This window comes from Oculina patagonica, chromosome 4 (assembly GCF_052425735.1).
Source record: "Oculina patagonica isolate OP01 chromosome 4, crgOcupat, whole genome shotgun sequence".
Classification (NCBI taxonomy): Eukaryota; Metazoa; Cnidaria; class Anthozoa; order Scleractinia; family Oculinidae; genus Oculina; species Oculina patagonica.
In genome coordinates, this window is record NC_135761.1 from 11,623,617 (window position 1) to 11,651,335 (window position 27,719).

At 38.8% G+C, this 27,719-nt stretch overlaps 3 protein-coding genes across 3 annotated transcripts in view; 1 reads left to right on the forward strand and 2 right to left on the reverse strand.

Moving 5' to 3' along the window:
- LOC144651492 (lysophosphatidylcholine acyltransferase 2-like) overlaps nt 1-27,719 on the forward strand; it is a 166,158-nt gene that overhangs the window by 92,029 nt on the left and 46,410 nt on the right. The gene's annotated exons all lie outside the window — the stretch shown is intronic.
- Nucleotides 1-27,719, reverse strand: part of LOC144651477 (uncharacterized) — a 62,067-nt gene that overhangs the window by 24,228 nt on the left and 10,120 nt on the right. The gene's annotated exons all lie outside the window — the stretch shown is intronic.
- LOC144651583 (immunoglobulin superfamily member 10-like) lies at nt 1,822-26,607 on the reverse strand. The gene is made up of 6 exons (XM_078511531.1): nt 26,559-26,607; nt 12,081-12,734; nt 10,929-11,791; nt 10,734-10,833; nt 3,131-3,781; nt 1,822-2,969 (listed from the first exon to the last, which is right to left on the reverse strand). The coding sequence occupies exons 1-6, from the start codon at nt 26,590-26,592 to the stop codon at nt 1,822-1,824; spliced, it is 3,450 nt and encodes a 1,149-aa protein (XP_078367657.1). The 5' UTR covers nt 26,593-26,607.

Sequence of the window (27,719 nt, forward strand, 5' to 3'; positions counted from 1 at the left end):
CCTCCCTCCTTAGTTCAAGATCTGGATCCGCCACTGGTAATAATGAGGTAATCGGCAGTCGCTAACAGGCAACGAAAATAAGGAGGCATTTTATTATTTAAAGAAAAGAGCAATTACAATAAATGTGTTGTAAATAATAAAGATGGTAAATTTTAAGCTCGGTAATAAATAATGAAGAGGAAGTGTTCAACACGACTCGAGCATGGGACAAAGAAAAATTCTGAGTCCCCGACGGGAATCAAACCCATGGCCTCCCAGATACCGGTTGGGCGCTCTAACCAACTGAGCTACGAGAGACTCGTTGTGAGCTGGGCCATTAGTCTCTCGTAGCTCAGTTGGTTAGAGCGCCCAACCGGTATCTGGGAGGCCATGGGTTCGATTCCCGTCGGGGACTCATAATTTTTCTTTGTTCCATGCTCGAGTCATGTTGAACACTTCCTCTTCATTATTTATTACCGAGCTTAAAATTTACCATCTTTATTATTTACTACAAACTTGATGAATTCGACATTGCTGATCCTAGCAGTATGCAGGACGCGCGCCACTTATCAACCTAGTAAAATGGCCCAGCTCACAACGAGTCTCTCGTAGTTCAGTTGGTTAGAGCGCCCAACCGGTATCTGGGAGGCCATGGGTTCGACTTCCGTCGGGGACTCAGAATTATTCTTTGTCCCATGCTCGAGTCATGTTGAACATTTCCTCTTCAATAAATGTGTTCTAATCTAGTCACCCTCGATGCACTCAGACTTTTGAAGTCAAACGAATTATATGTACCTGAGCTGTATCTGACGTATTTTCGTGTCACATTGCACCCAACCCAGGGAACGGAGCATCGCCGGAACAAACCATGGAGGTACTGGGTATATGACTGTGAATTTTTGAATCAGCTATTGCATTTATTGCGTAGATCTTAATAAGCCCCCTACACATAGGTAAGATAGGTAAAGTAAAACTTTATTTATGCAGGGTGGCCCATTCAGCACAGTAGCTCGTCTCCAGAGGGGCCCTGCTAAATACAATTTCTAAAAATATATAATATCTAATGGTTTAAAATACCAACCCCTGCTCGTTTTGATTTCCTTTGAACAAAACAATAGAATGGACCTAAAGGAAACCGCCGTTTCTACACATGATACAGCATGGGTCACGATCTAAGTATGTTCAAGAGCTTCATATTCTCTTTTTATGTTTATTACTTTCTTGCAACTTCATCAGCGCAGCTATCAAATATCTTTTGTTGTGAAGATCTTGCGACATGCTTGTAAATTCTTTTCGTATCTAGCTCAAACGCTTGGCTTTTATATGAGCAGCTTATCCGGATCGGTCAGAAGCCATAATCAGGTAAAGAAAACCTCAACTGTTTAGGTCACATGCAGCAAGTGTGCTTAGGGACCTCACACTTCTCTTTTAGGCTCTAATTGATGCTTAGCTTGTGGCTATTTAAGATAACCCGCGGCCTCTCACGACATGAAAAGCACCAAAATAGACGACAATTTGCCATGATGATTAAATAAAGTTATTACTCCATATTAGTGATGTTTAGGCTACCGTATGACACATTGTTTGTTTGAAAATTCAACGCTTTTTTATCATTAAGTTTAATTAACTCAATGGAAAAAATACCGTGTCGTTGGAGAATTTTCCCAGGTTGTTAAATTCTTTTAAATTTGTAATCAAAATTTTATGGCAAAAAAAACTTCACTAAAGCTTTTTTGATGTTTTCGATTTTCTTTTTATCTGTCAATTATCTCATAATAACAATAATGATTATTGCAAAAATCACGCTTGCAATAACTTGAGGGAAATACATTAACATGTTTTTTATGCTATGCCATAGCATTTCAGTTTTCCCAGTGTGTGGTAACCTTGTTGGCCGCCGCTACCGCTTGTATCTCCAAACCTCAGCTGTTTAACTGGCAGATGTGTCTTGTCAGTGAGGAGACCGCTGTCTTCACGCCATACATAGTCATTCTTATCACAGTTACAACCATAACTGGAGTCTGCACATGAGTTGGTCATCCCGCATGCGCACTTACCACTGCCAGGTGATGCTCCGCCCCAGTACGTCATCTTACTGAAATCACGTGACACCCACCATGCCTCTGGGCCGGCTCTGAAGATCCTGGAACCATGACACTCGTACTTGATAAACTGTTCACAGTGTGAGGAGACTCTGGTAAGACTCGCAAGCTGGGACAGACTCGCTCCTTTGTAATGAATGTCACGAGAGTAACTACCACGACCACCATAACCATCCACGTGTGTTCTGCTTTCACTGTCGTGACTTATCACAGTCACGCCAACTCCATTCTTGTCACTCATGTCACAGTAAACTGTAAATGGTGCCAGGTCTCCTGCGCCATCTGAATCAATGACGTAATTTCCGCTTACACTGCTGACGTATTTTCTTATCACAGAACAGGAAGTCACAACAACAGGAGTATTGATTTTGACTTTGGCTTCTATTGTTGTCAGAGCATTAGTCGCTCTACAGATGTAAGATCCTTCGTGTGATTTCTTGATGTTCTCAATAACCAGTGTTCCATTCAGTAAAACATTGGATTCTACAGGAATTGAAGACTTGCCATCTTTTGTCCAAACGACTGTAGGTCTTGGGTCACTCTCGGCGACACACGGTAGATGAACACTTGAACCAATCACAGGAGTCACCTCTTGAGGAGGACGGACTTTAAACCGCAAGCGAGAAAATGTCATCAGTTGAACAATGTCTCTTGCTGATCCCAGAATATTATCTGCTTTACAAATGTAAATTCCAGCGTCTTTTCTTGTCGCATTGAAGATTGTCAGGGTTCCATTCATCACTTCAGTTCTATCTTCAGGCAAACTACCCTCTGCTCTAGACCACGTGATACCAGGAAGCGGCTGACCAGAAACAGTGCAGGCGATGGTGACGTTTTGTTTCTCTTCAGCTATCAAGCGATTGGATGACAATGAAAGTTGAGGAGGAACTGTCGAGTAATAAAAAAATTACAGAAATTAGGATAAAGTATTTGAGTTCTTCTGAAATTCGTCACTTGGTAATATTCTCATATATTATGTTAAGGCTATTTTTCTTTTTTTTCATTAAGCCTACTCCTAAACCATTAAATACATAAATTCAGCTACTTACATTGAACAGTTAATTTCGCCGAGGCATTCACTTGTCCCAGCAAATTTTCAGCTCTGCAGCTGTAAACTCCTTCATCTCCAGGTCTAACGTCCTTCACAATCAGAGCGCCACTGGACTCTACCAAGTGACCACCCAAAGGAAGAGATGAATTCAGCTTAGACCACGTGACTTTTGGACTTGGATTACCATCCACTGTACATTTCAAGATGGCTGTCTGACTTTCATTAACTTTCATTCCAACAGGACGCTGCAGCAGAGATGGAGCCGAGATGGACTGGCCTGGTTCACCTTTGACGCCTTTCATACCCGGCGGGCCTCTAGGTCCCACGGGACCGGGGTCTCCCGGAATTCCAACATCTCCATTTATTCCCATCGGTCCTTGAACTCCTATTGGTCCATGTTTTCCAGGAGGTCCGCTTGATCCGGGTCTCCCTGGGGTTCCTGGTTTCCCTCGGGTTCCCGGTCTTCCTCGTCTTCCCGTGTTACCTTTTGGTCCCGTGCGGCAGAGCGTGTGATCTTTAGTACAGACTTGGTTTTGCAGCAGACCGAGTTCTTGTTTGATTAGTACTTGTACTTCAGAGGCTGTTAGGGTTGATTTCTGTTGTGAATCATCAGGTGAAAATCGCTTCTGTCTTGTGGTCTCTTCTTCAGCTGAAAAATTAAGAGGCTCCGACTGAGAATATGAAGAATCGTTGAACAGGCTGGGGAAATCGAAAATCTTGAAACTTTGCCTGAATAACACCTTTGGGGAACTATGTTCGAAAATATTATTCTTATCTTCTAGGAATTTATGGTTTTCGAGAAATTAAGAAAACACAAAAATAACGGTTTTAGCTCATTAAATATGCAAAAAATATGCGTAAAAATGGCAAAGTTCTCGATATTCCTATAAGAGCAATTTTCAATGCTTTGAATCGACATAAACTTGAAATAATAGCTTGACCTTTCTTCTACCAGGCCAACATAAACTTTCAATTTCTTCCGGCTATTTTGAGGTTTCCTTCGCCTTTTAAAATATTGCTTTATCAAGCACTTCGGGAAAGGGCAAAAATTGAGAAACTTTGGAGGCCAAAAAAGCACCTTGATATGTCCGATATAGAGTCAAACTAAACACTGCGCAAAAGCGCAATGTCTCTTCTGTTATAATATTAAATAAAAAATCTGGGTACTCAAGATTCACACAAATGAGAAACGAAAGTTTACGACCTCCTCGTGTCTAATTTGCATAAAGCTAATTTTTGAATTCGTTCTCCGCTAAGTGATCTGGTCCGCTAAATTTAAATTTGGGAGCTATGATTTGCACAAAGAAAGCAAGTTTAAACTTTATTTGATTTTGTTGACGTCTTATGCCTATCAACAGGTTATATAGACGCGAAGAAAGAAGAAAAAACAGTAAAATTATCGACTGAGCTCATTGCGTGACCTGCGTCACGGTATGAATTTTCTTGTCAACAATTGAATTTGATTTGTTTGTTAGGACTCTTACATTTCAAATTTAAGATTAAAGATTAAGATAATAATACCATACACTTACCTGAAATTAGGAATGATTTGTATATTTTATTTACTCGCATAACTTACGTCAAAAATATAAATCGTGTAGTTATTATTAATTTGGAAGTTTACTTTTTACCACATAAACGTAAATAATTATTAAAACTATGATGGACATATATCGCTGTTAGATCCGCTCAGTTGTCATTAATGGAAATAAAATACGAAAAGTTTCTCATCTTGTTTTAAAACAACTATATAAAAGGTTTCGATCGTGCAAAATCCATTCATTCATTCAGATGTACATCACCGACAAAATTAGATTAAAGAGACCGAACATGTACACAGCTACAGGACCCGGCGCCAGGACATTTAACACAAAGCACGAAATTATTCGGCTGAAATTTAAAAATAGAATGACCCTTTTACAGTTGTGCCTCTTTTGTTGGTGGGGCTTGGTCCAAGCCCAGAAAATCCAGAATTTGTCCAGTTTGTCACAAAATTTTCAGCAGGCATGAGTTGAGGGTGCTAATGGGGTTTACAGTTAACTGACAATTGGCCAAAAAAATAGTAGTTAACTGATATTTGGCAAAAAAATTAGTAGTTAACTGATAAATGAAACGTTAACAGTTAAGTGACATTCTATTAATTACACTGATTACGATTGTTGTTGTTAATAAAAGCAACGAAGTTTTTTCCTTACGGCAAAGCTATTTCATGACATTTACCTGTCCTGCTGCCTGAACAGGTGACATATTAACTGATATTATATGCGACTGGTACCAGGGTCGGTCCAGGCAGATGTCGAACTCCGTAATGGAGTCGAGTGGGGCGTGGTCAAAGTTATTCTTAGTTTTTATCGAGATGATACCAAAGAATCGGCATTCGAACGACACAGAGGTCGCGTACCGTTTGACATGGCAAAGCACAATAGGCCGTATGCATGATAACGTCGCATGCCGAAAATTCACCACCAAGCCTCGTTTACGCGAATTATTCTCAACCCTCTGCCACCTTCGTGCCGTTTTCACGTGGGTATTCTTTTCATCTTTGCTGCTTTGGAAATTAGTTGATGATAAAATTTACAAGTTTGCACTTCGAAAGCGAGGCTTGGTAGTGTAACAAGCCAGTCTGGCGTAAACATGCATAAGCGCTATTAGATGGACATAGCTTGTAAAAATTTGATCGATTTCATGGGAATCAAACGACAAGCAGAAAAGTTTGGACTCGGTGCAACGAAATGCGGTCGCATCATACGAATCAGTTCTTGATATACGCACCCATTTAAAGCCTCGTGTCACCCACGTAAGAAAGGTTTTATCAAAGGGGACGCCTTAAGACTGCTTAGAATAAATACCTTTAAAACAAAATTTGAAGAAAAAATCAAACACTTCCAATCACATCTTACGAGAAAGGTTACCCTGAAAACTTAGTCCAAAGAACTCTCGCGGAAGTTAATTTTGAAAACAGAAAGAAGGCCCTCCAACCAAAACTTAAAATAAACGAAAAAATATTGCCTTTTGTAACGCAATACCAACCAGCAGAACCAAATACAGTCCAAATACTCATGAAACACTGGAATATAATAAAACAACAACCATTGCTCAAGAAAATATTCAAAGAACCTTCCCTAATATTATACAAAAGGAGTAGGTCTCTCAAAGATATACTTCTGAGATCGAAACTATGAAAATAGCTAATACACGTGCGTGAGAGTCGTGCATGCCTGTCAATTTACTTCAGTTTTATCACTGACGTGCCAAAGTGAAGAAAAACCTGGTTATGCCGCAATATTTTTTGCTGTAAGAAAATGAAAGTTAATAGATAACTTTAATTAGTAGTTAACTGACAATTGGCCCAAAAAATAGTAGCTAACTGACAATTGGCCAAAAAATTAGTAGTTAACTGACAATTGGGTACCCCCATTAGCACCCTCATGAGTTAAATTTTGCGTGTGATTTTTCCATCGCCTGTGCTCATTAAAATCAAGCGTCCGGGCACGATTTCAAAACAAGTGAAATCTTGGGTTGTAGAATGCGTGTTAAGTTAAAGCATAGTTAGTAAAACAGTCAATAAAAACTAATACTCTGCCTTTGAAGGCGCATTTAATACTTGTGATAAAATTTTACTTATTTGCTTGTAACGTAAACCCGAGACGTCGAGAAACCGTAAAACTTTGATTAGCCTGCGGTATTGTTGGGCTTTTTTTAAAAGTGCCCAACAGCAAGCGCTTGTTCTGAAGGCTAGTAGGGTAAGGTCAACTTTCATTTTATAACTTAAAACCAATATTAAATTTGCAATATTAAAGAAAGTGTTTTAACTTAAAAGTCTAGAAAATACTATAGTAATCATGTAGGCTATTATTACTTGGAAGTTGTTACTGTGGGCTTAAACCTAAATTAAGTAACAGAAAGTTAATGCTTATGTGATCTAGCTCAAACTATACCCGTCTCTTATAAAACAGAGCAGGGTTGCTTGCTATTCCGCGATCCTCCCGAGTAAAAGAAGGCTTATGGCTCGCAATTTCCATTGGTATAGAACATCTTGCTCTCCAGTCCGCGAGCGAAAGAGCGTGTTCTTGTATTTATGACAAACTGTCATATGTTCTTGGCATTTTTGCGCTACAAAAATTCCAAGGTATTGGATAGTTAAGCTAGCATTAATTCAGTTACCCAAACATAGATGTGGTTCAAAGAAAACAAAATGACCTTACCTGTACGGGCAACTAATACTTTTCCTTCGCTATCGATGCTTTCAGTATCTGTCAGACAAGATGAAGTGTGCTTTTGCATGGTAATTTACAAACTGGACAAATTCTGGATTTTCTGGGCTTGGACTCCTGAAGCCCCACCAACAAGAGAGGCACAACTGTAAAGTGTCATTCTATTTTTAAATTTCAGCCGAATAATTTTGTGCTTTGTGTTAAATGTCCTGGCGCCGAGTTCTGTCGCTGTGTACGTGTTCGGTCTCTTTAAATTGAATTATAAATTAATTTAATTTTGTGTTGTGCATCTGAATAAATGAAACTTTTCGTATTTTATTTCCATTATAAATGACAACTGAACGGAAACTAACAGCGATATATGTTCATAATATTTATGTACGTTTATGTTTATAACTAAAGTCAACTTCCAAATTAATAAAACTACGCAAGTTACGGCTTTGACGTGAGTTACCCGCCAGAGTAAATAAAAGGTAAAAATCATTCCCAATTTCAGGGTAAGTGAATGATATTATTATCTCATTCTTTAATCTTAAATTTGAAATGCAACTGAGTCCTAACAAACAAATCAAATTCAATTGTTGACAAGAAAAATTTATAACGTGACGGCAGGTCACGCAATGAGCTCAGTCGATAATTTTACTGTTTTTTCTTCTTTCTTCGCGTCTATATAACCTGTTGATAGGCATAAGACGTCAACAAAATCAAATAAAGTTTAATCTTGCTTTCTTTGTGCAAATCATAGCTCCCAAATTTAAATTTAGCGGACCAGATCACTTAGCGGAGAACGAATTCAAAAATTAGCTTTATGCAAATTAGACACGAGGAGGTCGTAAACTTTCGTTTCTCATTTGTGTGAATCTTGAGTACCCAGATTTTTTATTTAATATTATAACAGAAGAGACATTGCGCTTTTGCGCAGTGTTTAGTTTGACTCTATATCGGACATATCAAGGTGCTTTTTTGGCCTCCAAAGTTTCTCAATTTTTGCCCTTTCCCGAAGTGCTTGATAAAGCAATATTTTAAAAGGCGAAGGAAACCTCAAAATAGCCGGAAAAAATTAAAGGTGTATGTTGCCTGAAAGAAGGAAGGTCAAGCTATTATTCTAAGTTTATTTCGATTCAGAGCATTGAAAATTGCTCTTATAGGAATATCGAGAACTTTGCCATTTTTACGCATATTTTTTGCATATTTAATGAGCTAAAACCGTCATTTTCGTTTTTTGTTAATTTCTCGAAAACCATAAATTCCTAGAAGATGAGAATGATATTTTCGAACATAGTTCCCCAAAGGTGTTATTCAGGCAAAGTTTCAAGATTTTCGATTTCCCCAGCCTGTCCAACCATTCTTCATATTCTCAGTCGGAGCCTCTTAAAGCTTTTATTCAATTCTCTGAGCAGTTGTTATGATGCAGATGCAACAAGAGAAAATAAGGGGACATATTTCCCTTGGATGCAATTATCATGGGTATTAGTAAAAGCGATTTCCGTTTTCATTAGACTGGGTTTCAGCAACATACCGCCACTTTATTTCCCATTCATTATTTTTTCGGAAAAAAATTATACTAAAGATAAATGATAGGCAATCCTGGGTAAAGACGACGATCAAGGCGCACAACATCAATTGTCAATGATTACAGAAGAACGTATACTATTGCAAATACCGTTTCATGGCAAAACAATGCTCACCTTTGGTCCCTTGCCAATGGCGGCCTGTAGCCATAACTTGCCATCTGTCGTAATTTTGTTGTACTTTTCGAAGGATTTCTGTCTCCATCTTATCACAGAATGTTACTGAGTGTGATATCAGTCGATGATGTTCTTGTATTCTGAGTTCCACGTGAATTAGCGCGATGCAACACACAACAGACAACAGCAAGCCTGACGCGGAACACAAGCTGTTCAGTGTTTGTCTTCTGTTCGTCTGCTTCTCTTCTTTATCTTGTTTCATCGTTACAGCTGCTACCACAAACTTGTGATGTCAAACTGATGCTATGGACGTTATCTTTTCTCTTTGAGCTGCTTTCACTGTTGGTTTAATCGTTGTAAAGACGATAGAAAGCTTCGCAAAAGCTGTTGTGTCACGGTCGTGTCCGAGCTTCTCTTATGAAAGTGTAACACGAATCTTGTGTTGACTGATGTTAAGTAAACATGCAGTAAAAATGACTTTACTTGTCTGAGCTTGTAATGGAGATTCAGTATCACAGGAAGTATAATTATCTTATCATCCTATTGACAGGGGTCAAACGTATTCTAGAATTGAATTAATTTAAAAGCCTCAGTGTACGGCTTCAGATTTCAGATTTTTATTATTTCACGCTATTTACAAAAATCTTACACTTGTTTGTTGGTTCTAACTCATTTCTTTAAATATGTTACGAAAGTAAGTCAAAGATTGTATCAACCATCATCTGCATTCTTTTATTTTGGCAGAAAAGAGGGAGCGATGGCTAAATGATAAACGACTATTATACCTATGTCACGTGGTACACCTTCTGCTGATACTCGTCATAAAAGGGTCAAAACGAACAATTTGGTTGAAAGTCGACGAGAGCGCATGAGAGTCGATGAGAGTGCGTGAGAGTTTCAAGCTAAACGAGAGCGAGAGTTTGAACTCTCATCAACTCTCATTCACATTTGGCCCGGGCTTTAGTTTCATTTTCCTTCATAAGGAAATTCTAAGTCAGTAACATGAAACAATGATGAGAAAGTTTATTCAAAGAAGAAAACAGCAATTACAATAAATGTGTTCTGATTTATTCTCCCAAAAGGCTGTCAGTATGTTAATTCAAACAAATGATATGCATGTAACGTATCATCATCATCATCATCATCATCATCATCATCATCATCATCATCAACAACAACATCATCATCATTTATTAGCAATGTAACAGTGATATAGCAGTAGAGACTAATAATGGTAAGGCGGAGAGACCTCCTAGAAACCAGTTATCAATTATCTTCGTGTCCCACTGTGCTCAACCATGGAGCTGATCATCGCCGGGGAAAGCTAGGCCGTATTTGCGCATATCCAGGTGAATTTACACCGTCTACACTTTTTCCAACCTGCTCGCTTTAATTTCTTTAGAACAAAACGCTCGGAAAAAAACTAGAGGAAATAACAGTTTCTTCACATGATACAGTTAGGTTACGATTCAGTATGTTTATTACTTTCTTGCAAATTCATTAGCCCAGTTATCAAAAATCTTTTTCTCTAAAGATCCAACAACTGGATCTTTAGAGAAAAAGATTTTAAAAAATGTTTTTTAAAAACAACTGGATCTTTAGAGAAAAAAACATTTTAAATTTTTCTTACGCAATGCCATAGCATTTCAGTTTTCCCAGTGTGTGGTAGCCTTGCGCAGACCCGCTTGTATCGCCAAACCTGAGCTGTTTAACTGGCAGCTGTGTCTTGTCATCGAGGAGACCGCTGTCTTCACGCCATACAACGTTATTCTTATCACAGTTACATCCACGCCAGGAATCTGCACATGAGTTGGTCATCCCGCATGCGCACTTACCACTGCCAGGTGATGCCCCGCCCCAGTACGTCATCTTACTGGAATCACGTGACACCCACCAGGCGTATCCTCCTCCCTGAATAACGACACTCGTATTTGATAAACTGTTCACAGTGTAAGGAGACTCTGGTGAGACTGGCAAGCTGGGAGAGACTCGCTCCTGAGTAATGAGTGTCACGTGAGTAGCAGCCTTGAGAGGAACATCCATCCACCAATGTTCTGCTCTCACTGTCGTGACTAATCACTGTCACGCCAACTTCATTCTTGTCATTCATGTCGCAGTAAACTGTAAACGGTGCCAGGCCTCCCGCGCCATCGGAATCAATGACGTAATTTCCGCTGACACTGCTGACGTATTGTCGTATTACAGAACAAGAAGTCAAAACAACAGGAGTATTTATTTTGACTTTGGCTTCTATTGTTGTCAAAGCATTAGTCGCTCTACAGGTGTAAGATCCTTCGTGTGCTTTCGTGCTGCTTGAAATAACCAGTGTTCCATTCTGTAGAACATTGGCCCCTACAGGAAGTGAAGACTTACCATCTTTTGTCCAAACGATTGTAGGTCTCAGGTCACTCTCGGCCTCACACGGTAAATGAACAGCGAAACCAATCGCAGGAGTCACCTCTTGAGGAGGACGGACTTTGAACCGTAAGCGAGAAAATGTCATCAGTTGAACAATGTCTCTTGCTGATCCCAGAATATTCTCTGCTTTACAAATGTATATTCCAGCGTCCTTTCTTGTCGCATTGAAGATTATCAGGGTTCCATTCACCACTTCAGTTCTGTCTTCAGGCAAACTGCCCTCTGCTCTAGACCACGTGATACCAGGAAGCGGCTGACCAGAAACAGTGCAGGCGATGGTGACGTTTTGTTTCTCTTCAGCTATCAAGCGATTGGATGACAATGAAAGTTGAGGAGGAACTGTCGAGAAATAAAAAAATTACAGAAATTAGGATAAAGTATTTGCCAAACACAATTTTGTTACTTTTTATATCTTAGCAGTTGTAGGTCATTCCGACTTTAAATATTATTGATGGGACTTAGTCAGTTAGAACACAGGACTTTTTTTTGTTGATCGAAGTTCTTCTAAAATTCGTCACTTGGTTATATTCTCATATATTATGTTAAGGCTATTTTTCTTTCGGAAGGGCCTGTTTTACAGCATTAAGCCTACTCCTAAACCATTAAATACATAAATTCAGCTACTTACATTGAACAGTTAATTTCGCCGAGGCATTTACTTGTCCCAGCAAATTTTCAGCTCTGCAGCTGTAAACTCCGACATCTCCAGGTCTAACGTCCTTCACAATCAGAGCGCCACTGGACTCTACCACGAGACGACCCACAGGAAGAGATGAATTCAGCTTAGACCACGTGACTTTTGGACTTGGATAACCATCCGCTGTACATTTCAAGATGGCTGTCTGACTTTCATTGACTGTCATTCCAACAGGACGCTGCAGCATAGATGGAGCCGAGATGGACTGGCCCGGTTCACCTTTGACGCCTTTCATACCCGGCGGGCCTCTAGGTCCCACGGGACCGGGATCTCCCGGCATTCCAATATCTCCCTTTATGCCCATCGGTCCTTGCGCTCCGATTGGTCCATGTTTTCCAGGAGGTCCGCTTGGTCCGGGTCTCCCTGGGGGACCTTGCCTCCCTCGGGTTCCCGGTCTTCCTCGTCGTCCTGTGTTGCCTTTTGGCCCTACGCGGCAGAGCGTGTGATCTTTAGCACAGACTTGGTTTTGCAGCAGACCAAGTTCTTGTTTGATCAGTACTTGTACTTCAGAGGCTGTTAGGGTTGATTTCTGTTGTGAATCATCAGGTGAAGTGCGTTTTTGTCTTGAAATTTTCTCATTTTCGCCTGAAAAATTAAAGCTATTTATTCATAATCGTAAATTATGAACCATTTTTGACATATAATGGCTGCTATGTTTCTTTTTCATTAGAGTGGGTTTCAGCAACACAGCTTCAGCCACCTTATTTCGCATTTATTTGTTTTGGGGGGAAATACACTAAAGATAAATGACAGGCATCCCTGGGTAAAGACGATTAGCAAGGTCCACAATATTAATTGTCAAAATGATTATAGAAGGACGTATACTATTGCAAATACCCTTTTCATAGGCCATTTTCAAAAGTACCATCATACTCTTTGTTGTCCCTCCAAAATTTTGCATAAGCATTGTTTTCAATTTCTCTTGCTGTCTCAAAAGAAATTGAAAACAATGCTTACCGTATTTACTCGAATAAGCGCCGCGGCGCTTATTTAATTTTTCGCGCCTCAAGTGCGGCGCTTATTCGAGGGCGGCTCTTATTTGAGGGCGGCGCTTATTTAAAATTTGGACGCCACAAAGAACATAATAGCATCTTGTGATTGTCAGTATACGTCTCTTGCTGAAGAGAAAAGTGGCGCTAGCTATCCTGGTAAAGTTCGAAGCCTTCACAACAATTACAGAACTACGTATTGTAAGAATGTTGGATAGAAAAACTAATGGGCGAGAAGAAAAACACTCACTTTGAACTGCAAAACATCGCTTTTGATGGAAAGAAATGTCCAAGTTTGTTTTAGAGTTGCTTTATACTTCTGTTTTTGGTCAAACAAAATTCCTCAAATAAGCGCTGCATCGGGACTGCGGCGCTTATTCGGGGGGCGGCGCTTATTAAATATTTTATCCCAAATGCGGCGCTTATTCGAGGGCGGCGCTTATTCGGGGGCGGCGCTTATTAATCGGGCGTGGCCGATTTATAGTTTACCCTTTGGTCGTCCTAGAGCGTAGTCTCCTGGCGCGGCCAAAAAGACGGGGATAGCTTGGGGTTGCTACAAAACCGCTACGGGTGACGCATACCGCAATGGTTTTCATTTTAGTTTTGACAGGAAATCGTTGCAGGCACACTTGGTCGACTTTTGGGTTAATGTGTAATCAGGTTGTGTTTTTTTGCTTCGGCGGAAGGCCATGACGAGCTTCTTGCGACTTTGAAATCCGCAGCAGGGTATGGGTTGTAATTTCCGGTCAGTAGTGTTAAGTGGTTTTAGCGATCTGTCGTGACCGTGTACTTTGCGGTAATTGTGGTGTCGCAAATGTCACGGCGTGAGTAAATGAAAAAGACCAGATAATCTGGACATTTATGGAAGATGATCATGCAGTGTGAATATCTAACTAATAATACGGGAAACAAGGGTGAGATAGAATGGCGGCATGTACGTGAGTCATCTCGTCACAAAGTGTTCGAACCTTCGCTTTCTAAGACTACAAATCGGTGTGGTGTTTCAAATGAGTTGCCTTGCAGACTTATTCAAAACTCGTAGCCAGCACAGAGCCCGGCATTAGATGTAATTCGTGGAGGTAACTATCTACGATCTAGCCGATCGTAAATATGGCGCGAAAGTCGATCGGCGAGAGACATCGTTTTCGTTCTTTTTGTATTCTGACGAAACCTCCGGCGAGGGAAAATCCGAAAGGCGATAAATTAAGCGGTTTAGTGGAGTTCCACGCGGTCCGAGACTTACAAATTCACATCCTTCGATGAAATGGTGGTAAGAAGTGAGTTTCCCGCCATCTTGTGCGAACGCCGCTGCAGTTTCTTAGTCACGCTGCAAATCAAAACGTTCACACGATTGCATGAGGATATCGACTGTTTGGAAATCGACGACATGGAAAATGTAAGTCCTCATGATTGCTTTTTAAATGCTTCAGTTCTTAACATTTATTAGAAAAAAATTGGCATGCATCAACTTACGAAATTGTATATTTTCAAGGTTTCGCATTTATTGATACATTTTTTGTCCACTTAATACACTGAAAAATTTAAAACTTTATAAACGGAAGCTAAACTCATAAATTTAAATCTTTAAGACCAAATACTGTTTGGTCAGCTTAGCCTCCTCAGGCTGTGGCTCTGTGAAAATTTTTTCTCCATGCAGGTTTTTGCATTGAACATTATTTTTAATCTTTAACAGCAAATATTTTGGGCTTTTCCCTGAAGCAGCAGAGCAGCTTAGCCTTTTTAGGCTGTGGCTCTGTGAGAATTCTTTCTCAAGGTGTTTCATTGGGAACTCTAATTCACGCTTAAAACATTAAAAAGAAATAATTAAAATATTTAGAACCAAGTATCTTTTGGCTAAATATCCCTAAAGCAGCAGGGCAGCTTAGCCTTTTTAGGCTGTGGCTCTGTGAGAATTCTTTCTCCAGGTGTTTCATTGGGAACTAAAATTAAAAATTTCGGCTTAAACACATTGAACATTAATTTTAATATTTAACAGCAAATATTTTTGGCTTTCCCCTGAAGCAGCAGAGCAGCTTAGCCTTTTTAGGCTGTTGTTCTGTGAGAATTCTTTCTCCAGGTGTTTCACTGGGAACTAAAATTAAAAATTTAGGCTTAAACGCATTGAACATTAATTTTAATCTTTAACAGCAAATATTTTTGGCTTTCCCCTGAAGCAGCAGAGCAGCTTAGCCTTTTTAGGCTGTTGTTCTGTGAGAATTCTTTCTCCAGGTGTTTCACTGGGAACTAAAATTAAAAATTTAGGCTTAAGAGTGTGCCCGTGAGAGAACAGGGCAGAACCATGCAAGAGGTGATACAGCTCATGTCACCGATTTCGCCCAAACTTAGCATAAATGTTGGGTATGGTGAGCTATTTACTGTGGCAAAACATCAACTCAAATTATTTTATTCCCTTCAAGTTATGGCACCTTTTGCAAAAATGGCCATTTTTCACTAATTTATGCATATTTAATTAGCTGACTTTGATTAACCAGTTCCACAAGAAAAAAAGACTTCTGAAAATAAAATTCACTGCATTATATTCTGTGGTTATTAGGCTTTAAGTACAATAATCCACTTCAACCGTCTGATTTGATTTCTTCTCCTCAAACGGTCTTTTGGAAGGTACACATTTCGTACTGTTGGAAATAGCCTTTAACTAGTGCCCAATATCTCCCATGAGCAACAACTTATATACATTATTCTTACATGGGTAATGAATTCCATCATTAAACTTCACAAAAATACCACAAAATGTCTGGGGACTTCAATATTTTATTAGTATTGAGGAACTAAACACACGTGACTTAACGATTTCTTGCTATTTCATCAAAATTCACCGAAACACAGAAGCCATTATTTGCCTCAATTTGGCACAAAATCGGTACGAAATAGCTAATCAAGCATAAATCTATAGATAAAAATCAAAATATTGGCGAAGAAAAGGCAGTTAGGACATTTTTCGGAGCGTTTTCAGAGCCATATAATCAGATATAATTCGGCAATGTTGTGATAGCAAATGTAGAAATAGCAGCGAAAGATTTTCTTCACAAGCTCGCTCAATTCAACATGTAGGCACATCAAAGTTAAGAAACAAGAAAGTAATACTACATACATGCCACTTATCGACACGCAGATGCTTCCTTTTGAAGAATTTGTTCTTCCTCGCTGCACTTCGATTCTTCGATCGATCTCAATTGACGTAAGCTTACTGTTGCTTTGAGGCGCGATGAACTTAGCCAATACATCGTGGTTCATCCTTCGTGAAAGGTGTAAACAGGTTGTCAATAAAGTCATTCAAAGAGCTGTTAAAAGTTCACGGAAGGACACTTGTCTCAGCCAGTTTGCATGAAATAAATTTAACTGGAAAATAAACAGCCGCCATGTTGTATTTGTACCTTTGAGCCTGCCGTTTCAGTCAGCGGTACGGCCGTTCACTGGGCATCACGCGTCCATCACGCGTGACCACACGCGCGATCATTTGCTTTTCCTCCGCGAGTATTCGTTGGATAAGCTCGTTGGATAAGTTTGTGATGAAAATGAGAATATTTTCAAATTGTCGCAGGGAAAACAATTTCCTCCGCTACAGCTTGACGTGTTTACCGCAATGTGATGCTGAACGAACTCTAGGGTGCTTACCATTTGTTGGAGAGAACCGGTTGGAATGACCACTGAAAAATGGAAAGGCTTCTTTCCAAAATTAGCAAACTAACCGAAATAGATGTCGCTTACCATTTGTAGCTCAGTTTCCTGTTATTTCTTTCCGTTGGTGGGAGACCTGAAGGATGGGAGACTAGAACTGGGAAACCTTACAAATGGTAAGAAAATTTCTGACGTTCCGTCAATCTCCGAAGCGATTTTCCAGAAAAAATACTGTTCCATTTGATTTTCACCGAAACAGAGTTCTTGATTTTTCTGTTCAACGGTCGGCATGCACGGCAACCAAATCAAAATAATTGTTTATGTTCCAAAATGACGCTAAATGGCGGTATAAAACTGCTCCGACGTCTCGGCAATACTGCCATTTCTTCGAATGTCCATATTCACCCCCTCCCCCACCTCCCAAAAAAGACAGAAACAACAACATAATAATAATAATAATAATAATAATAATAATAATAATAATAATAATAATAATAATAATAATAATAATAAAACCTTTATTTGAGTGTCAAAAACTAAAATGGCAGTAATAAAACCACTAAATGGGGACACTTTAAAATAAACATACTAGTTTTAACCTGATATAAGATGGAAAAACTTGCTCTGATTATTTAATGGTTTCCGACATTTCAGAGCTCAATTTCAGAGCTCAATAATTCGTCACTCGAATACACCGATACGTTTAAATATCTTGGTATAACCATAAACAAGACTATGACTTGGAGCGACCATGTTGAAGCCATTTCCACTAAGATTAATCAAAGACTTGGTTTGCTGAAACGAATTAGACACTTGCTACCTCTTGAAACGCGGTCTACTTTGTACAACAGCCTGGTTTGCCCTCTGTTCGATTACGCCGATACTATCTGGGGCGATAAGGGTAATGCTACCCTAATGGGTGAGCTACAGTTACTTCAAAACAAGGCTGCCAAGACCATTCTTAGTTTACCAAGTTTTTCCTCGTCTACAGAAGCATTAAATGCACTTGGTTGGCCAACACTCGTGAAACGCAGGTTATTTCACCGCTGCGTTTTCGTTTTCAAATATGTAAATGGCCTCATAGATTTTAATTTTGATACAAAGAGAAACTATGACATTCATGCTTATAACACCCGTGGCAAAACCAATTTTTATTTACCGAAGATTAGACGAAATTATGGCAAGCAACGCCTTTTATACCAAGGACTTGCAGACTGGAATAAGCTAGAAAAATCGATACAAGACATTAAGTCCATTTTACTTTTTAAGCAAGCCCTGAAGAATGTAGTTTTTAGCTAAATTTTTTATCCTTTTATTGTGAACTTTAATACTATACATTTTTTATCATGTAACTTTTTTAATTCTTAAACTATTTTTTAATCTTTTAATTTTAAATTTAAACTATTATTTTGCAGGGCCTCACTGAATAACACCTTTGGTGATGTGAGCTCCTTGGGTAAAGAACATTATTATTATTATTATTATTATTATTATTATTATTATTATTATTATTATTATTATTATTATTATTAATTTCAGAGCATCAAAACCGATTGCATCGCATACATTACACTGCATCCAGTGTATTTCAACTATTTATCAAAAAAATTCAATGGAGAAGTTGAAAAAAATTCTCACTTTTACAAGAAACGCACACAACTTATAAGGCTAAGATCAAGCCCCGGTTGTTCAGAGGGTAGATAACACCATCCGCTACTTATTCCGACGAAAATAAACATTTGCCGAGGAAAAGCAAATGAACACGCGTGTGTATAGCTGTGTATAGCTGTGTTGGGCTATGTATAGGCGTGTATTGCTGTGTAGGGCTAGGCTATGTATCCCCACAGGTAACCAAAGCGTACTATGAGAGTTTGTATGGATGTACTAAGAAGGTTTGTATGGATTTGAAATAAAGTTGAGAAAAATATCCCTTTTTACCGGTGAAAAGTTATAATGAAACTTTAAATCTTACCTGGTGTTACGTTTTTGTATTTCTAGTGCTTTAGAAAGTCATACGCGCGATTTTCGTCTTAACCGTCTGTTGCGTACTAAAAGAAAGTCAACCGTCTGTTGCGTTCTAAAAGAAAGTCTTTCTTTTAGTACGCAACAGACGGTTAAGACGAAAATCGCGCATATGACTTTCTAAAGCACTAGAAATACAAAAACGTGACACCAGGTAAGGTTTAAAGTTTCATTATAACTTTTCCCCGGTAAAAAGAGATATTTTTCTCAACTTTATTTCAAATCCATACAAGCTCTTATAGTACATCCATACAAACTCTCATAGTACGCTTTGGTTACCTGTGGTATCCCCTCTATGAATATCCCTATATAGGATTTAGTCAAACAACTACATGTATATGATGACTACACTACGTACTTGCCCAAGTGTACGGCTTTACCGCTGACTGAAACGGCAGGCTCAAAGGTACAAATACAACATGGCGGCTGTTTATTTTCCAGTTAAATTTATTTCATTCAAACTGGCTGAGACAAGTGTCCTTCCGTGAACTTTAAACAGCTCTTTGAATGACTTTATTGACAACCTGTTTACACCTTTCACGAAGAATGAACCACGATGTATTGGCTAAGTTCATCGCGCCTCAAAGCAACAGTACATGTCAATTGAGATCGATCGAAGGATCGAAGTGCAGCGAGGAAGAACAAATTCTTCAAAAGAAAGCATCTGTGTGTCGATAAGTGGCATGTATGTAGTATTACTTTCTTGTTTCTTAACTTTGATGTGCCTACATGTTGAATTGAGCGAGCTTGTGAAGAAAATCTGTCGCTGCTATTTTTACATTTGCTATCACAACATTGCCGAATTATATCTGATTATATGGCTCTGCAAACGCTCCTAAAAATGCCCTAACTGCCAATCTTCGCCAATATTTTGATTGTTCTCTATAAATTTATGCTTGATTAGCTATTTCGTACCGATTTTGTGCCAAATTGAGGCAAATAAATGGCTTCTGTGTTTCGGTGAATTTTGATGAAATAGCAAGAAATCGTTAAGTCACGTGTGTTTAGTTCCTCAATACTAATAGAATATGGAATTCCCCAGACATTTTGTGGCATTTTTGTGAAGTTTAATGATGGATTTCATTACCCATGTAAGAATAATGTATATAAGTTGTTGCTCATGGGAGATATTGGGGACTAGTTAAAGGCTATTTCCAACAGTACGAAATGTGTACCTTCCAAAAGACCGTTTGAGGAGAAGAAATCAAATCAGACGGTTGAAGTGAATTATTGTACTTAAAGCCTAATAACCACAGAATATAATGCAGTGAATTTTATTTTCAGAAGTCTTTTTTTCTTGTGGAACTCGTTAATCAAAGTCAGCTAATTAAATATGCATAAATTAGTGAAAAATGGCCATTTTTGCAAAAGGTGCCATAACTTGAAGGGAATAAAATATTTTGAGCTGATGTTTTGTCACAGTAAATAGCTCACCATACCCAACATTTATGCTAAGTTTGGGCGAAATCGGTGATATGAGCTGTATCACATGTTGCCTGGTCCTCTTATGGATACACTCTTAAACACATTGAACATTAATTTTAATCTTTAACAGCAAATATTTTTGGCTTTCCCCTGAAGCAGCAGAGCAGCTTAGCCTTTTTAGGCTGTTGTTCTGTGAGAATTCTTTCTCCAGGTGTTTCACTGGGAACTAAAATTAAAAATTTAGGCTTAAACACATTGAACATTAATTTTAAATTATCTTTAATAGCACATTTTGTTTGGCTTTTTCCCTGAAGCAGCAGGGCAGCTTAGCCTTTTTAGGCTGTGGCTCTGTGAGAATTCTTTCTCCAGGTGTTTCATTGGGAACTTCAATTGACAGGCTTTAAACAATTAAAAACATTTATTTAAATCTTTAAATCTTTTAAACCAAATATTGTTTGGCTTTATCCGTGAAGCAGCAGAGCAGCTTAGCCTTTTAGGCTGTGGATCTGTGGGAATTCTAATTCTCCGGGTGTTTCATTGGGAACTCAAATTGAGGCTTAAAAAGTAGACATTTAAAATTAAAATCTTCCAGGCTGAATATTGCAATTGGTTGAATCCTAATTATTTAATGACGGTCAACCTATCTCAAGTTGATTATCTCAATCATTAAGTTGAGTATTTAAACATGTTACATTTCAGTGTTACGTTCCGGGTCCCGCAAAGCTCCATCGTGTTTAGCCCAAAAGAAACGTTTTGCGAGTGAAAAAGCCGTCACGCCGCTTCCGGTATCTACAGTGGTATACTAGTATGTTGTTTTGAGGCTTTTGTAATTTTCATGTGTAAATCTATTTTGTTCCCGCGTTTTGCGATGTAAGACACTTTAAGCGTCTGAAACTTTATCGCGAGTTAAGATGCCGTTGCGCTTTTTGAAACCCGTTTTTTTGAGGATAAGAGTAACATTTTATCTAAATGAGAATTTTGTTCTTACAAGAACACAATTTAGCGCCGGAAGTTGTTTTGTTTCGTAACCGAATAAGCCGCCATGCTTCCTGAACTACATCCCATGGCCAATTGGTCGGTTTTGCAAATAATTTTGGGTTATTGTCGTCTTTAGTAAATCCGCTAGTTTCCTTGGTGAATGTTGTCTGTTTGCATCCTTGTTTTCTGGCATTCTCGACTGTACTGTGGTATATTTTATCCTGTATTCTGTCGATCAACCTGGTTTACTTGACCATTTGCTGACAGATCGGTATTCGAGTATGTTGATTCCTTAACACATCTCTGGCGAAGAGGCGTCAAGGAATTTCATTCATACGTGTCGAAAAATCTAGACCCCCTGCTAATGTTCTGCAGTAAAACTGCAGAACATCGGCAGGGGTCAACGATTTCAAAGTCGCATGAAGCTCATCATGACAGAGAAAAAAGCTTACGGGGCAAAGTACAGTATGGGGCCCAGTTCTCGGCCACTTTTGACGTAAACTTGTATTTCTTACCTCAGAAGAACCGCAGGAACTTGAAATTTCTCCCAGAGCTAGCTACATTATTCAGCTTTTTGGTGTAAAGCTATCGACCGGTCAAAAATTAATTTGCCCGAGCAATAATAAAAATAAAAGCTCCATTTGTGGGCCCAGTTCTCGGCCACCTTGGCCCAGTTCTCGGCCACTAAAAAGCTTGTGCGTAATTATCTGTAAAAAAATGCTCAATTAATTTTCACAGTCATAAAATCACTCTGTAAACCTATTTATACTATATCGATCCCAAATTATTTTTATGATGCTTTGTTTTACTTTAGAAAAGAAGGATTTTAACGCGCCTAGTTGCCTATGTGCAGGTTCTGGCAAAACCGCATTGTGTGACCCGTGCATTTAGATGGTTTATTTTGCAGTGAAAAGGTCTTGAAAGATTTAGGTGTTGTAGAAATAATAGACAAGACAAGAGTCAGCTCAAAACTTAGAGATAAGATTGAACTTTATTTTTAAAACATTTATTTCTTTCATTCTGGCAGCAGCAGATGAAATTATATTAAAAACCAAGCGCTAAGCTGTGATAGCGAGCAGGGTGGCCGAGAACTGGCAAATACGCAAACGTCGCAAGAAAAAATTTCGAAGTAAATTAAGACCAAAAAATACAACGGTTCAACGAAACGTTAACTAAAGCAGGAAGCTGAATTATTCTACGTCTCACATGCCAAAAATTAGCTCGTATGGTGGGGGCTTTTGGATAAAATACGAATTTAACTACTTCCATGAATTTGGAGCCGTAAACAAACAACTTTTTCGGGAATGCAAATTCACCTACCTCCGCGTAAACTCGACGTGTGAGCTTTCTATATCGAATTGAACGATCAAACTCAAGATACTTAAAGCACATGAATCAGTCTATCGTTTGAAGGAAATACCTTTTTCTTTTGATTCAACTGGAGTGTGAAAAAACGCGTTAAACACAAAGTGGCCGAAAACTGGACCCGGCCGAGAACTGGGCCCCATACTGTACTGATATTCACCATTGTGAAATTGCACTTACTTTGACAAGTTAGTTATTTTTGTAAATGAAAAAGGTAACGTCATTGATGTCACGCAGTGTTTTTTTTAGCAAACTAGATGGTTTGCTGGTTTCTGACTATGAATGGGGATGTGATCTTGCGGTATATTTTTTGAGCCTGACTCCGCCGTAAAACTTTTTTTTTATTTAGCAAGAACTGTGTCGATTTTCATTTCTGAACAATTGGTCGTCAAGTCGTTTGTCACAAAGAGTAGAATGTTTGTACAGCATGTTTTGGAATTATTTTAGATTTGGTTAGTAAGACGCTTCTGAAGACCTGAGCAAAACATTGGGAATGTACAGTATTAATAGGAACTTGAATGGAATTTTTCACAAGTTGGATAAAGGTATCAACTGAAAAAAAATGGAATTCAAAATGAGAACTTGGATTTTGTTGTAATTAAATTTTATCGCGGATTGGATGCATAATATCACGGCTTTGAAAGTCTTCAAATAATTAGAAAGGTTCCTTTCTTCCTTTTGATCTTATTGTTATTTTCATGTTATGATTATTCGAAAGTGGTTTTCTTTGATACGAAAAAAAAAACGGGTTTTCACTGAATTGCTTGAAGTATTTTTAGACGTGATAATATTGGCTTAATCAAATTACATTGTGCACGAAATATTTTTATTCTTTTGTCTTGAAACTTTGAGGAAATTGAAATTTTTGTTTGACAGTAGTGTATGAAAGGCATTTTATAGAACTGAATAAAAAATAAGAAACATTGATAAAGGTTATTTCAAAGATTTATTTTGCCTGATTTTGAAGGGTTTCAGGAGTTTTAAAGAGTGCTGGTAAACGGCTGTATGTTGTTTGTGATTACGGATCTTATTTAGTTTCGAACGCTCTAATTTTTGAAAGGTTAAAACAGGTTAAAACCGGGCGGTTTCATGAGTTTTTTTGGGTAGAAAGGTACGGTGGTGGTCAAAAAAAAAATGTTTAGAAAGGAATGACTGTAGTAGCACGTAAGTCGGAGGTTTGCGTGAGTCACGGGGTATAGTATGCGTGAGCTGGATTTCCGGCGTCATAACGGCATGTTTTGTTTACTGAAAGATACACTCGACGTTTAGTTAGCTTAGTCGGCTTGGGAAACTATTTTAAAAATGAATGTTGTAATAGTTAATTAATAGTAATCTAGAATTAACCCACTCTCGATTGGAGTCTGTTCTGGATTCGCGCTACCTTTTCGCCGCGAAGGAATTTTGTAAAATTTCGCTAGTGGAAAGAGGGTACTGTAAGAACAGTATCAATAACTCAAAAGGAGGAACTTCTTTGTAGCTCTGAATTAAGACGTATGATAAAATTTTAGAATAAGAAACTTTCGATATATGGTTTTCATATTGTTTTTGTCAATTTCCTTTTGTGGCAGATTTTTTGAGAATCAGCTTTTCTTTCGTGTGATGACAGACACAGGACAGAACGAGAGGTGGATGAGAAAGATGCCGAAGATGAATAGGCACCGAAAAACGACAAGAACCGTCAAGGACTTATCTTTAGAGGGCGGGGAGTTTTGGCATACTGTATTTCGAGGACTGGACTGGACTAGTAAAACGCGGACTAGTAAAACGCGGACTTGTAAGACGCGGACTAGTATAACGCGGACTAGTAAAACGCGGACTTGTAAAACGCGGACTAGTAAAACGCGGACTCAGGTAAAACGCGGACTTGTAAAAGGCGGACTAGTAAAACGCGGACTAGTAAAACGCGGACTTGTAAAACGAGGACTAGTAAAACGCGGACTTGTAAAACGCGGACTTGTAAAACGAGGGCTTGTTAAGCACGGACTTGTAGAACGCGGACTTGTAAAACAAGCGCTTGTAAATCGGATAAAACTAAACGGTTTAGCGAGCGAAACAATTTGTGTTTGAAGCTCTTGTGTGTTTCTTCGACGGCATATTTCTAGCTTTTTTGAGCACTCTATGGCCTGTTTTAGCGTGGAGATGTTTTTGCAGTATAGCACATGTTCGTTCTGCAAACCCCTACTAAAACAACGGGATTGATGCTATGAGTTGTGTGTATATGTTTCTTTCTTTCCACTACTTGACGTCTGTTGAGTGCAGTCGTTTGTATTGCTCGCACGAGGTAGAACGGGGCCCGTCCAGAAATCAACAGTCAATCGTAAATAAAGGTGACGGGCCTACACGACTCCTACGTTCGTGACATTAGAATATTTGCCGTTAAATGTTTAAATTCGGTCTTTCGACCTTATTTGCTTCTGACTTCTTTCTGAGGGTACTGTTTTAATTTGGGGGCAGTATGTGGTAAATAAAGGTGACGGGCCTACACGACTCCTACGTTCGTGACATTAGAACATTTGCCGTTATATGTTCAAATTCGGTCTTTCGACCTTATTTGCTTCTGACTTCTTTCTGAGGTTACTGTTTTTTTGAGACATTATGTATTGAAGAGAGCCGTAAGATGATTGTGGCCAAGGAATTCGAAGTGTCTAGAGGCGTTTTACAAGTCCGCGTTTTACTAGTCCGCGTTTTACTAGTCCAGTCCAGTCTACAAGTTAAAGACACATCAAGACCACCCCACTGTGAATTGCCATAGCACAGACAAAATTATAGTCAATATCTTATGTGTTTTTAAGAGAATTACATAAGAACCAAGGCATGTCTTGTCTTGCCTTACATTGACATGCAATAATTTGGAAATACTAAGCTCGTAACAGTTTAAGACAGAATCCATCAGGAATTTGAGTAACATTAATTTTAGTTACGCAAAAATTGAGCACCAGAATAATTTAAATCCTTGTGTTCTTTCATACCTTGTTAAAGGCTTGACATGTGATAACACCAACATAACACCAACAACAGTTCTTTATCAGTGGGGATTGAAGAAAAAAATGGAAACATCATCACACAGTTGACCCCCATGCAAAAACACTCCAGGATGTCACGGGACTGTTTGGTGTCCGTCTGCCAATTTCTAACTTCAAATTCCAATGTTAAATTCACATTAAATTTTCAATATTTCTTAGTTGTCTAAATTTTACTAATTCTTTTAAAAAAACTATCACCTGCCAAACATCCCCAAAAATCACTCAAAAAATTACAAAATACCGCAATACATAGATACATGGGATGAGTGAAGTTTCCTTGGATTCCTTGAAACACCAACAAGATATTTCCGTTTAAGGTGGCTGATAATGGGTTTCAGTATTTCCCAGTCCTTATACTTTGGTTCAGGACTAAAAGCCTTCATCAATTGCTATTACAGTAATGGTATGAAACAAATGTTCAATCATTCATCAACAAGTTGTGATCATTTTCTTGACAATAGTAGTTCCCCGGTAAACAGTTGTAGTACTGTCCCATCAAAGTGCAATGCCTGGAAAATACCGAAAAGCACACGACCTTCAGGTGAAACCGCACCTTACAGTATTACCAATACACTGCACTTTGCTAAGTCTTAAAACTTTACATTGTCTAGTCGTCTACTTCAATCGTTTATTTGTATTTTGTGAGATACATTTATAAATTGAAACCATCATGTCATTAAGTAATAATGCAATCTCGACAACGTTCTAGATATTATATTATGCACACTAATACAGCTCATGCAAGCCCTGTGACTTACACAAACACAGTCGGACTGAGTGCTACTTAAGTAACTGCTTCGTGGTTTCTGCTGTACTGAACCCTGCCTTTCAAGGCAAAGCGCCCGATTTTAAGCTTCTCAAGCTTCTCAATGTTCTTGTTCGAGTAAATACGGTATGCAAAATTTTGGAGGGACAACAAAGACTATTATGGTATTTTTGAAAATGGCCTATCGCGGAAAAATGTTCACCTTTGGTGCCTTGCCAATTGCGGCCTGTAGCCATAAGTTGCCATCTGTCGTAATTGTTACAACTGTTAATGTTGTAACGACAAAATAAGACGAGTAAACGTTACGTCTTCTTTCTTTATTGTTGTTGTTTTAATTACATGTCGCGCGCATTGTGACGTAGTTAAATTACATAATTTATGACACTCTCCCGGGCCGACAACATAAGCTGAAAATATAGTATACATTTATGTGTAAGGAATAAAAGAAAAATGTCATATATTGTTCCCTTTAATACCAGTGGTTATTCTATTTGTGCCTTGATTCTCTGTGCTGCCTTCTGAGCGGCAAGTCGTAAAGGAGGACGTGGTGTGCTATCGTGTATGAGAACAACATCCCCAATAGCGACTGTCTTTTTGTTTACTATTCTTTTTCGACAAGTGTGATGTTCTCGCAGACTTGTCAGATATTCAGTTTTCCATTGTGTCCAGAAGGCGTTTCTTAGTGTTTTGTGATACTGAGCTCTTTTTATCAGTGCTTTTGTTGACACCTCAGATGGAATATAGTCTGGATCTGCTTCGTTTTCTTTAGCATTCGTGTCCGGTAATGTTAGGAGACGGTATCCACATAAGAAATGTGATGGCGTCAGAGGAGAGGCATCGTTGATGTCTGTGTAAGGGTATGTTAAGGGTCGGCTGTTTAGCACTGCTTCTACTTCAGTAAGTATTGTGTTTAGTTCAATCATGTTTAGGCAGGCTTTCCCCAGAGTTTTCTTTAAACGTCTTTTCATTAGACCAATAAGCCGCTCGTAAAATCCTCCCCACCACGGAGCTCTTTCAGTGATGAATTTCCAAGTTATGTTGTGATGAGCGAGGAACTGTTGGGATGAACCTGTTCCGAGAATTTGAGTTTTGATTGTTTGAAGTTCTTGAGCTCCGGCTTTGAAGGTTTTTGCATTGTCTGAAATGATACACTCCGGAACTCCTCGACGGCTTATGAATCGTCTGAATGCTCTAAGGAAAGCATCGGTGGTCTGATCTTCTACTAATTCAAGGTGTATGGCTCTTACTACCGCACATGTGAAAAGACATATGTACATTTTAGATGAGGTTTGTTTTGCCTGGTCGCGGACATATAGAGGTCCTGCGTAATCGATCCCTGTAAATTGAAATACTTGGGATTGTT

Excerpts from the sequence above, each read along its gene's own strand:
- LOC144651583 (XM_078511531.1), bottom strand. The coding sequence starts at position 26,592 with ATGGCTACAGGCCGCAATTGGCAAGGCACCAAAG. Across the intron at positions 11,792-12,080 it reads GGCGAAATTAACTGTTCAAT|TTCCTCCTCAACTTTCATTG; the intron begins GTAAGTAGCTGA and ends ATTTCTCGACAG. Across the intron at positions 3,782-10,733 it reads CTGCCAGTTAAACAGCTCAG|CTGAAGAAGAGACCACAAGA; the intron begins GTTTGGCGATAC and ends TTAATTTTTCAG.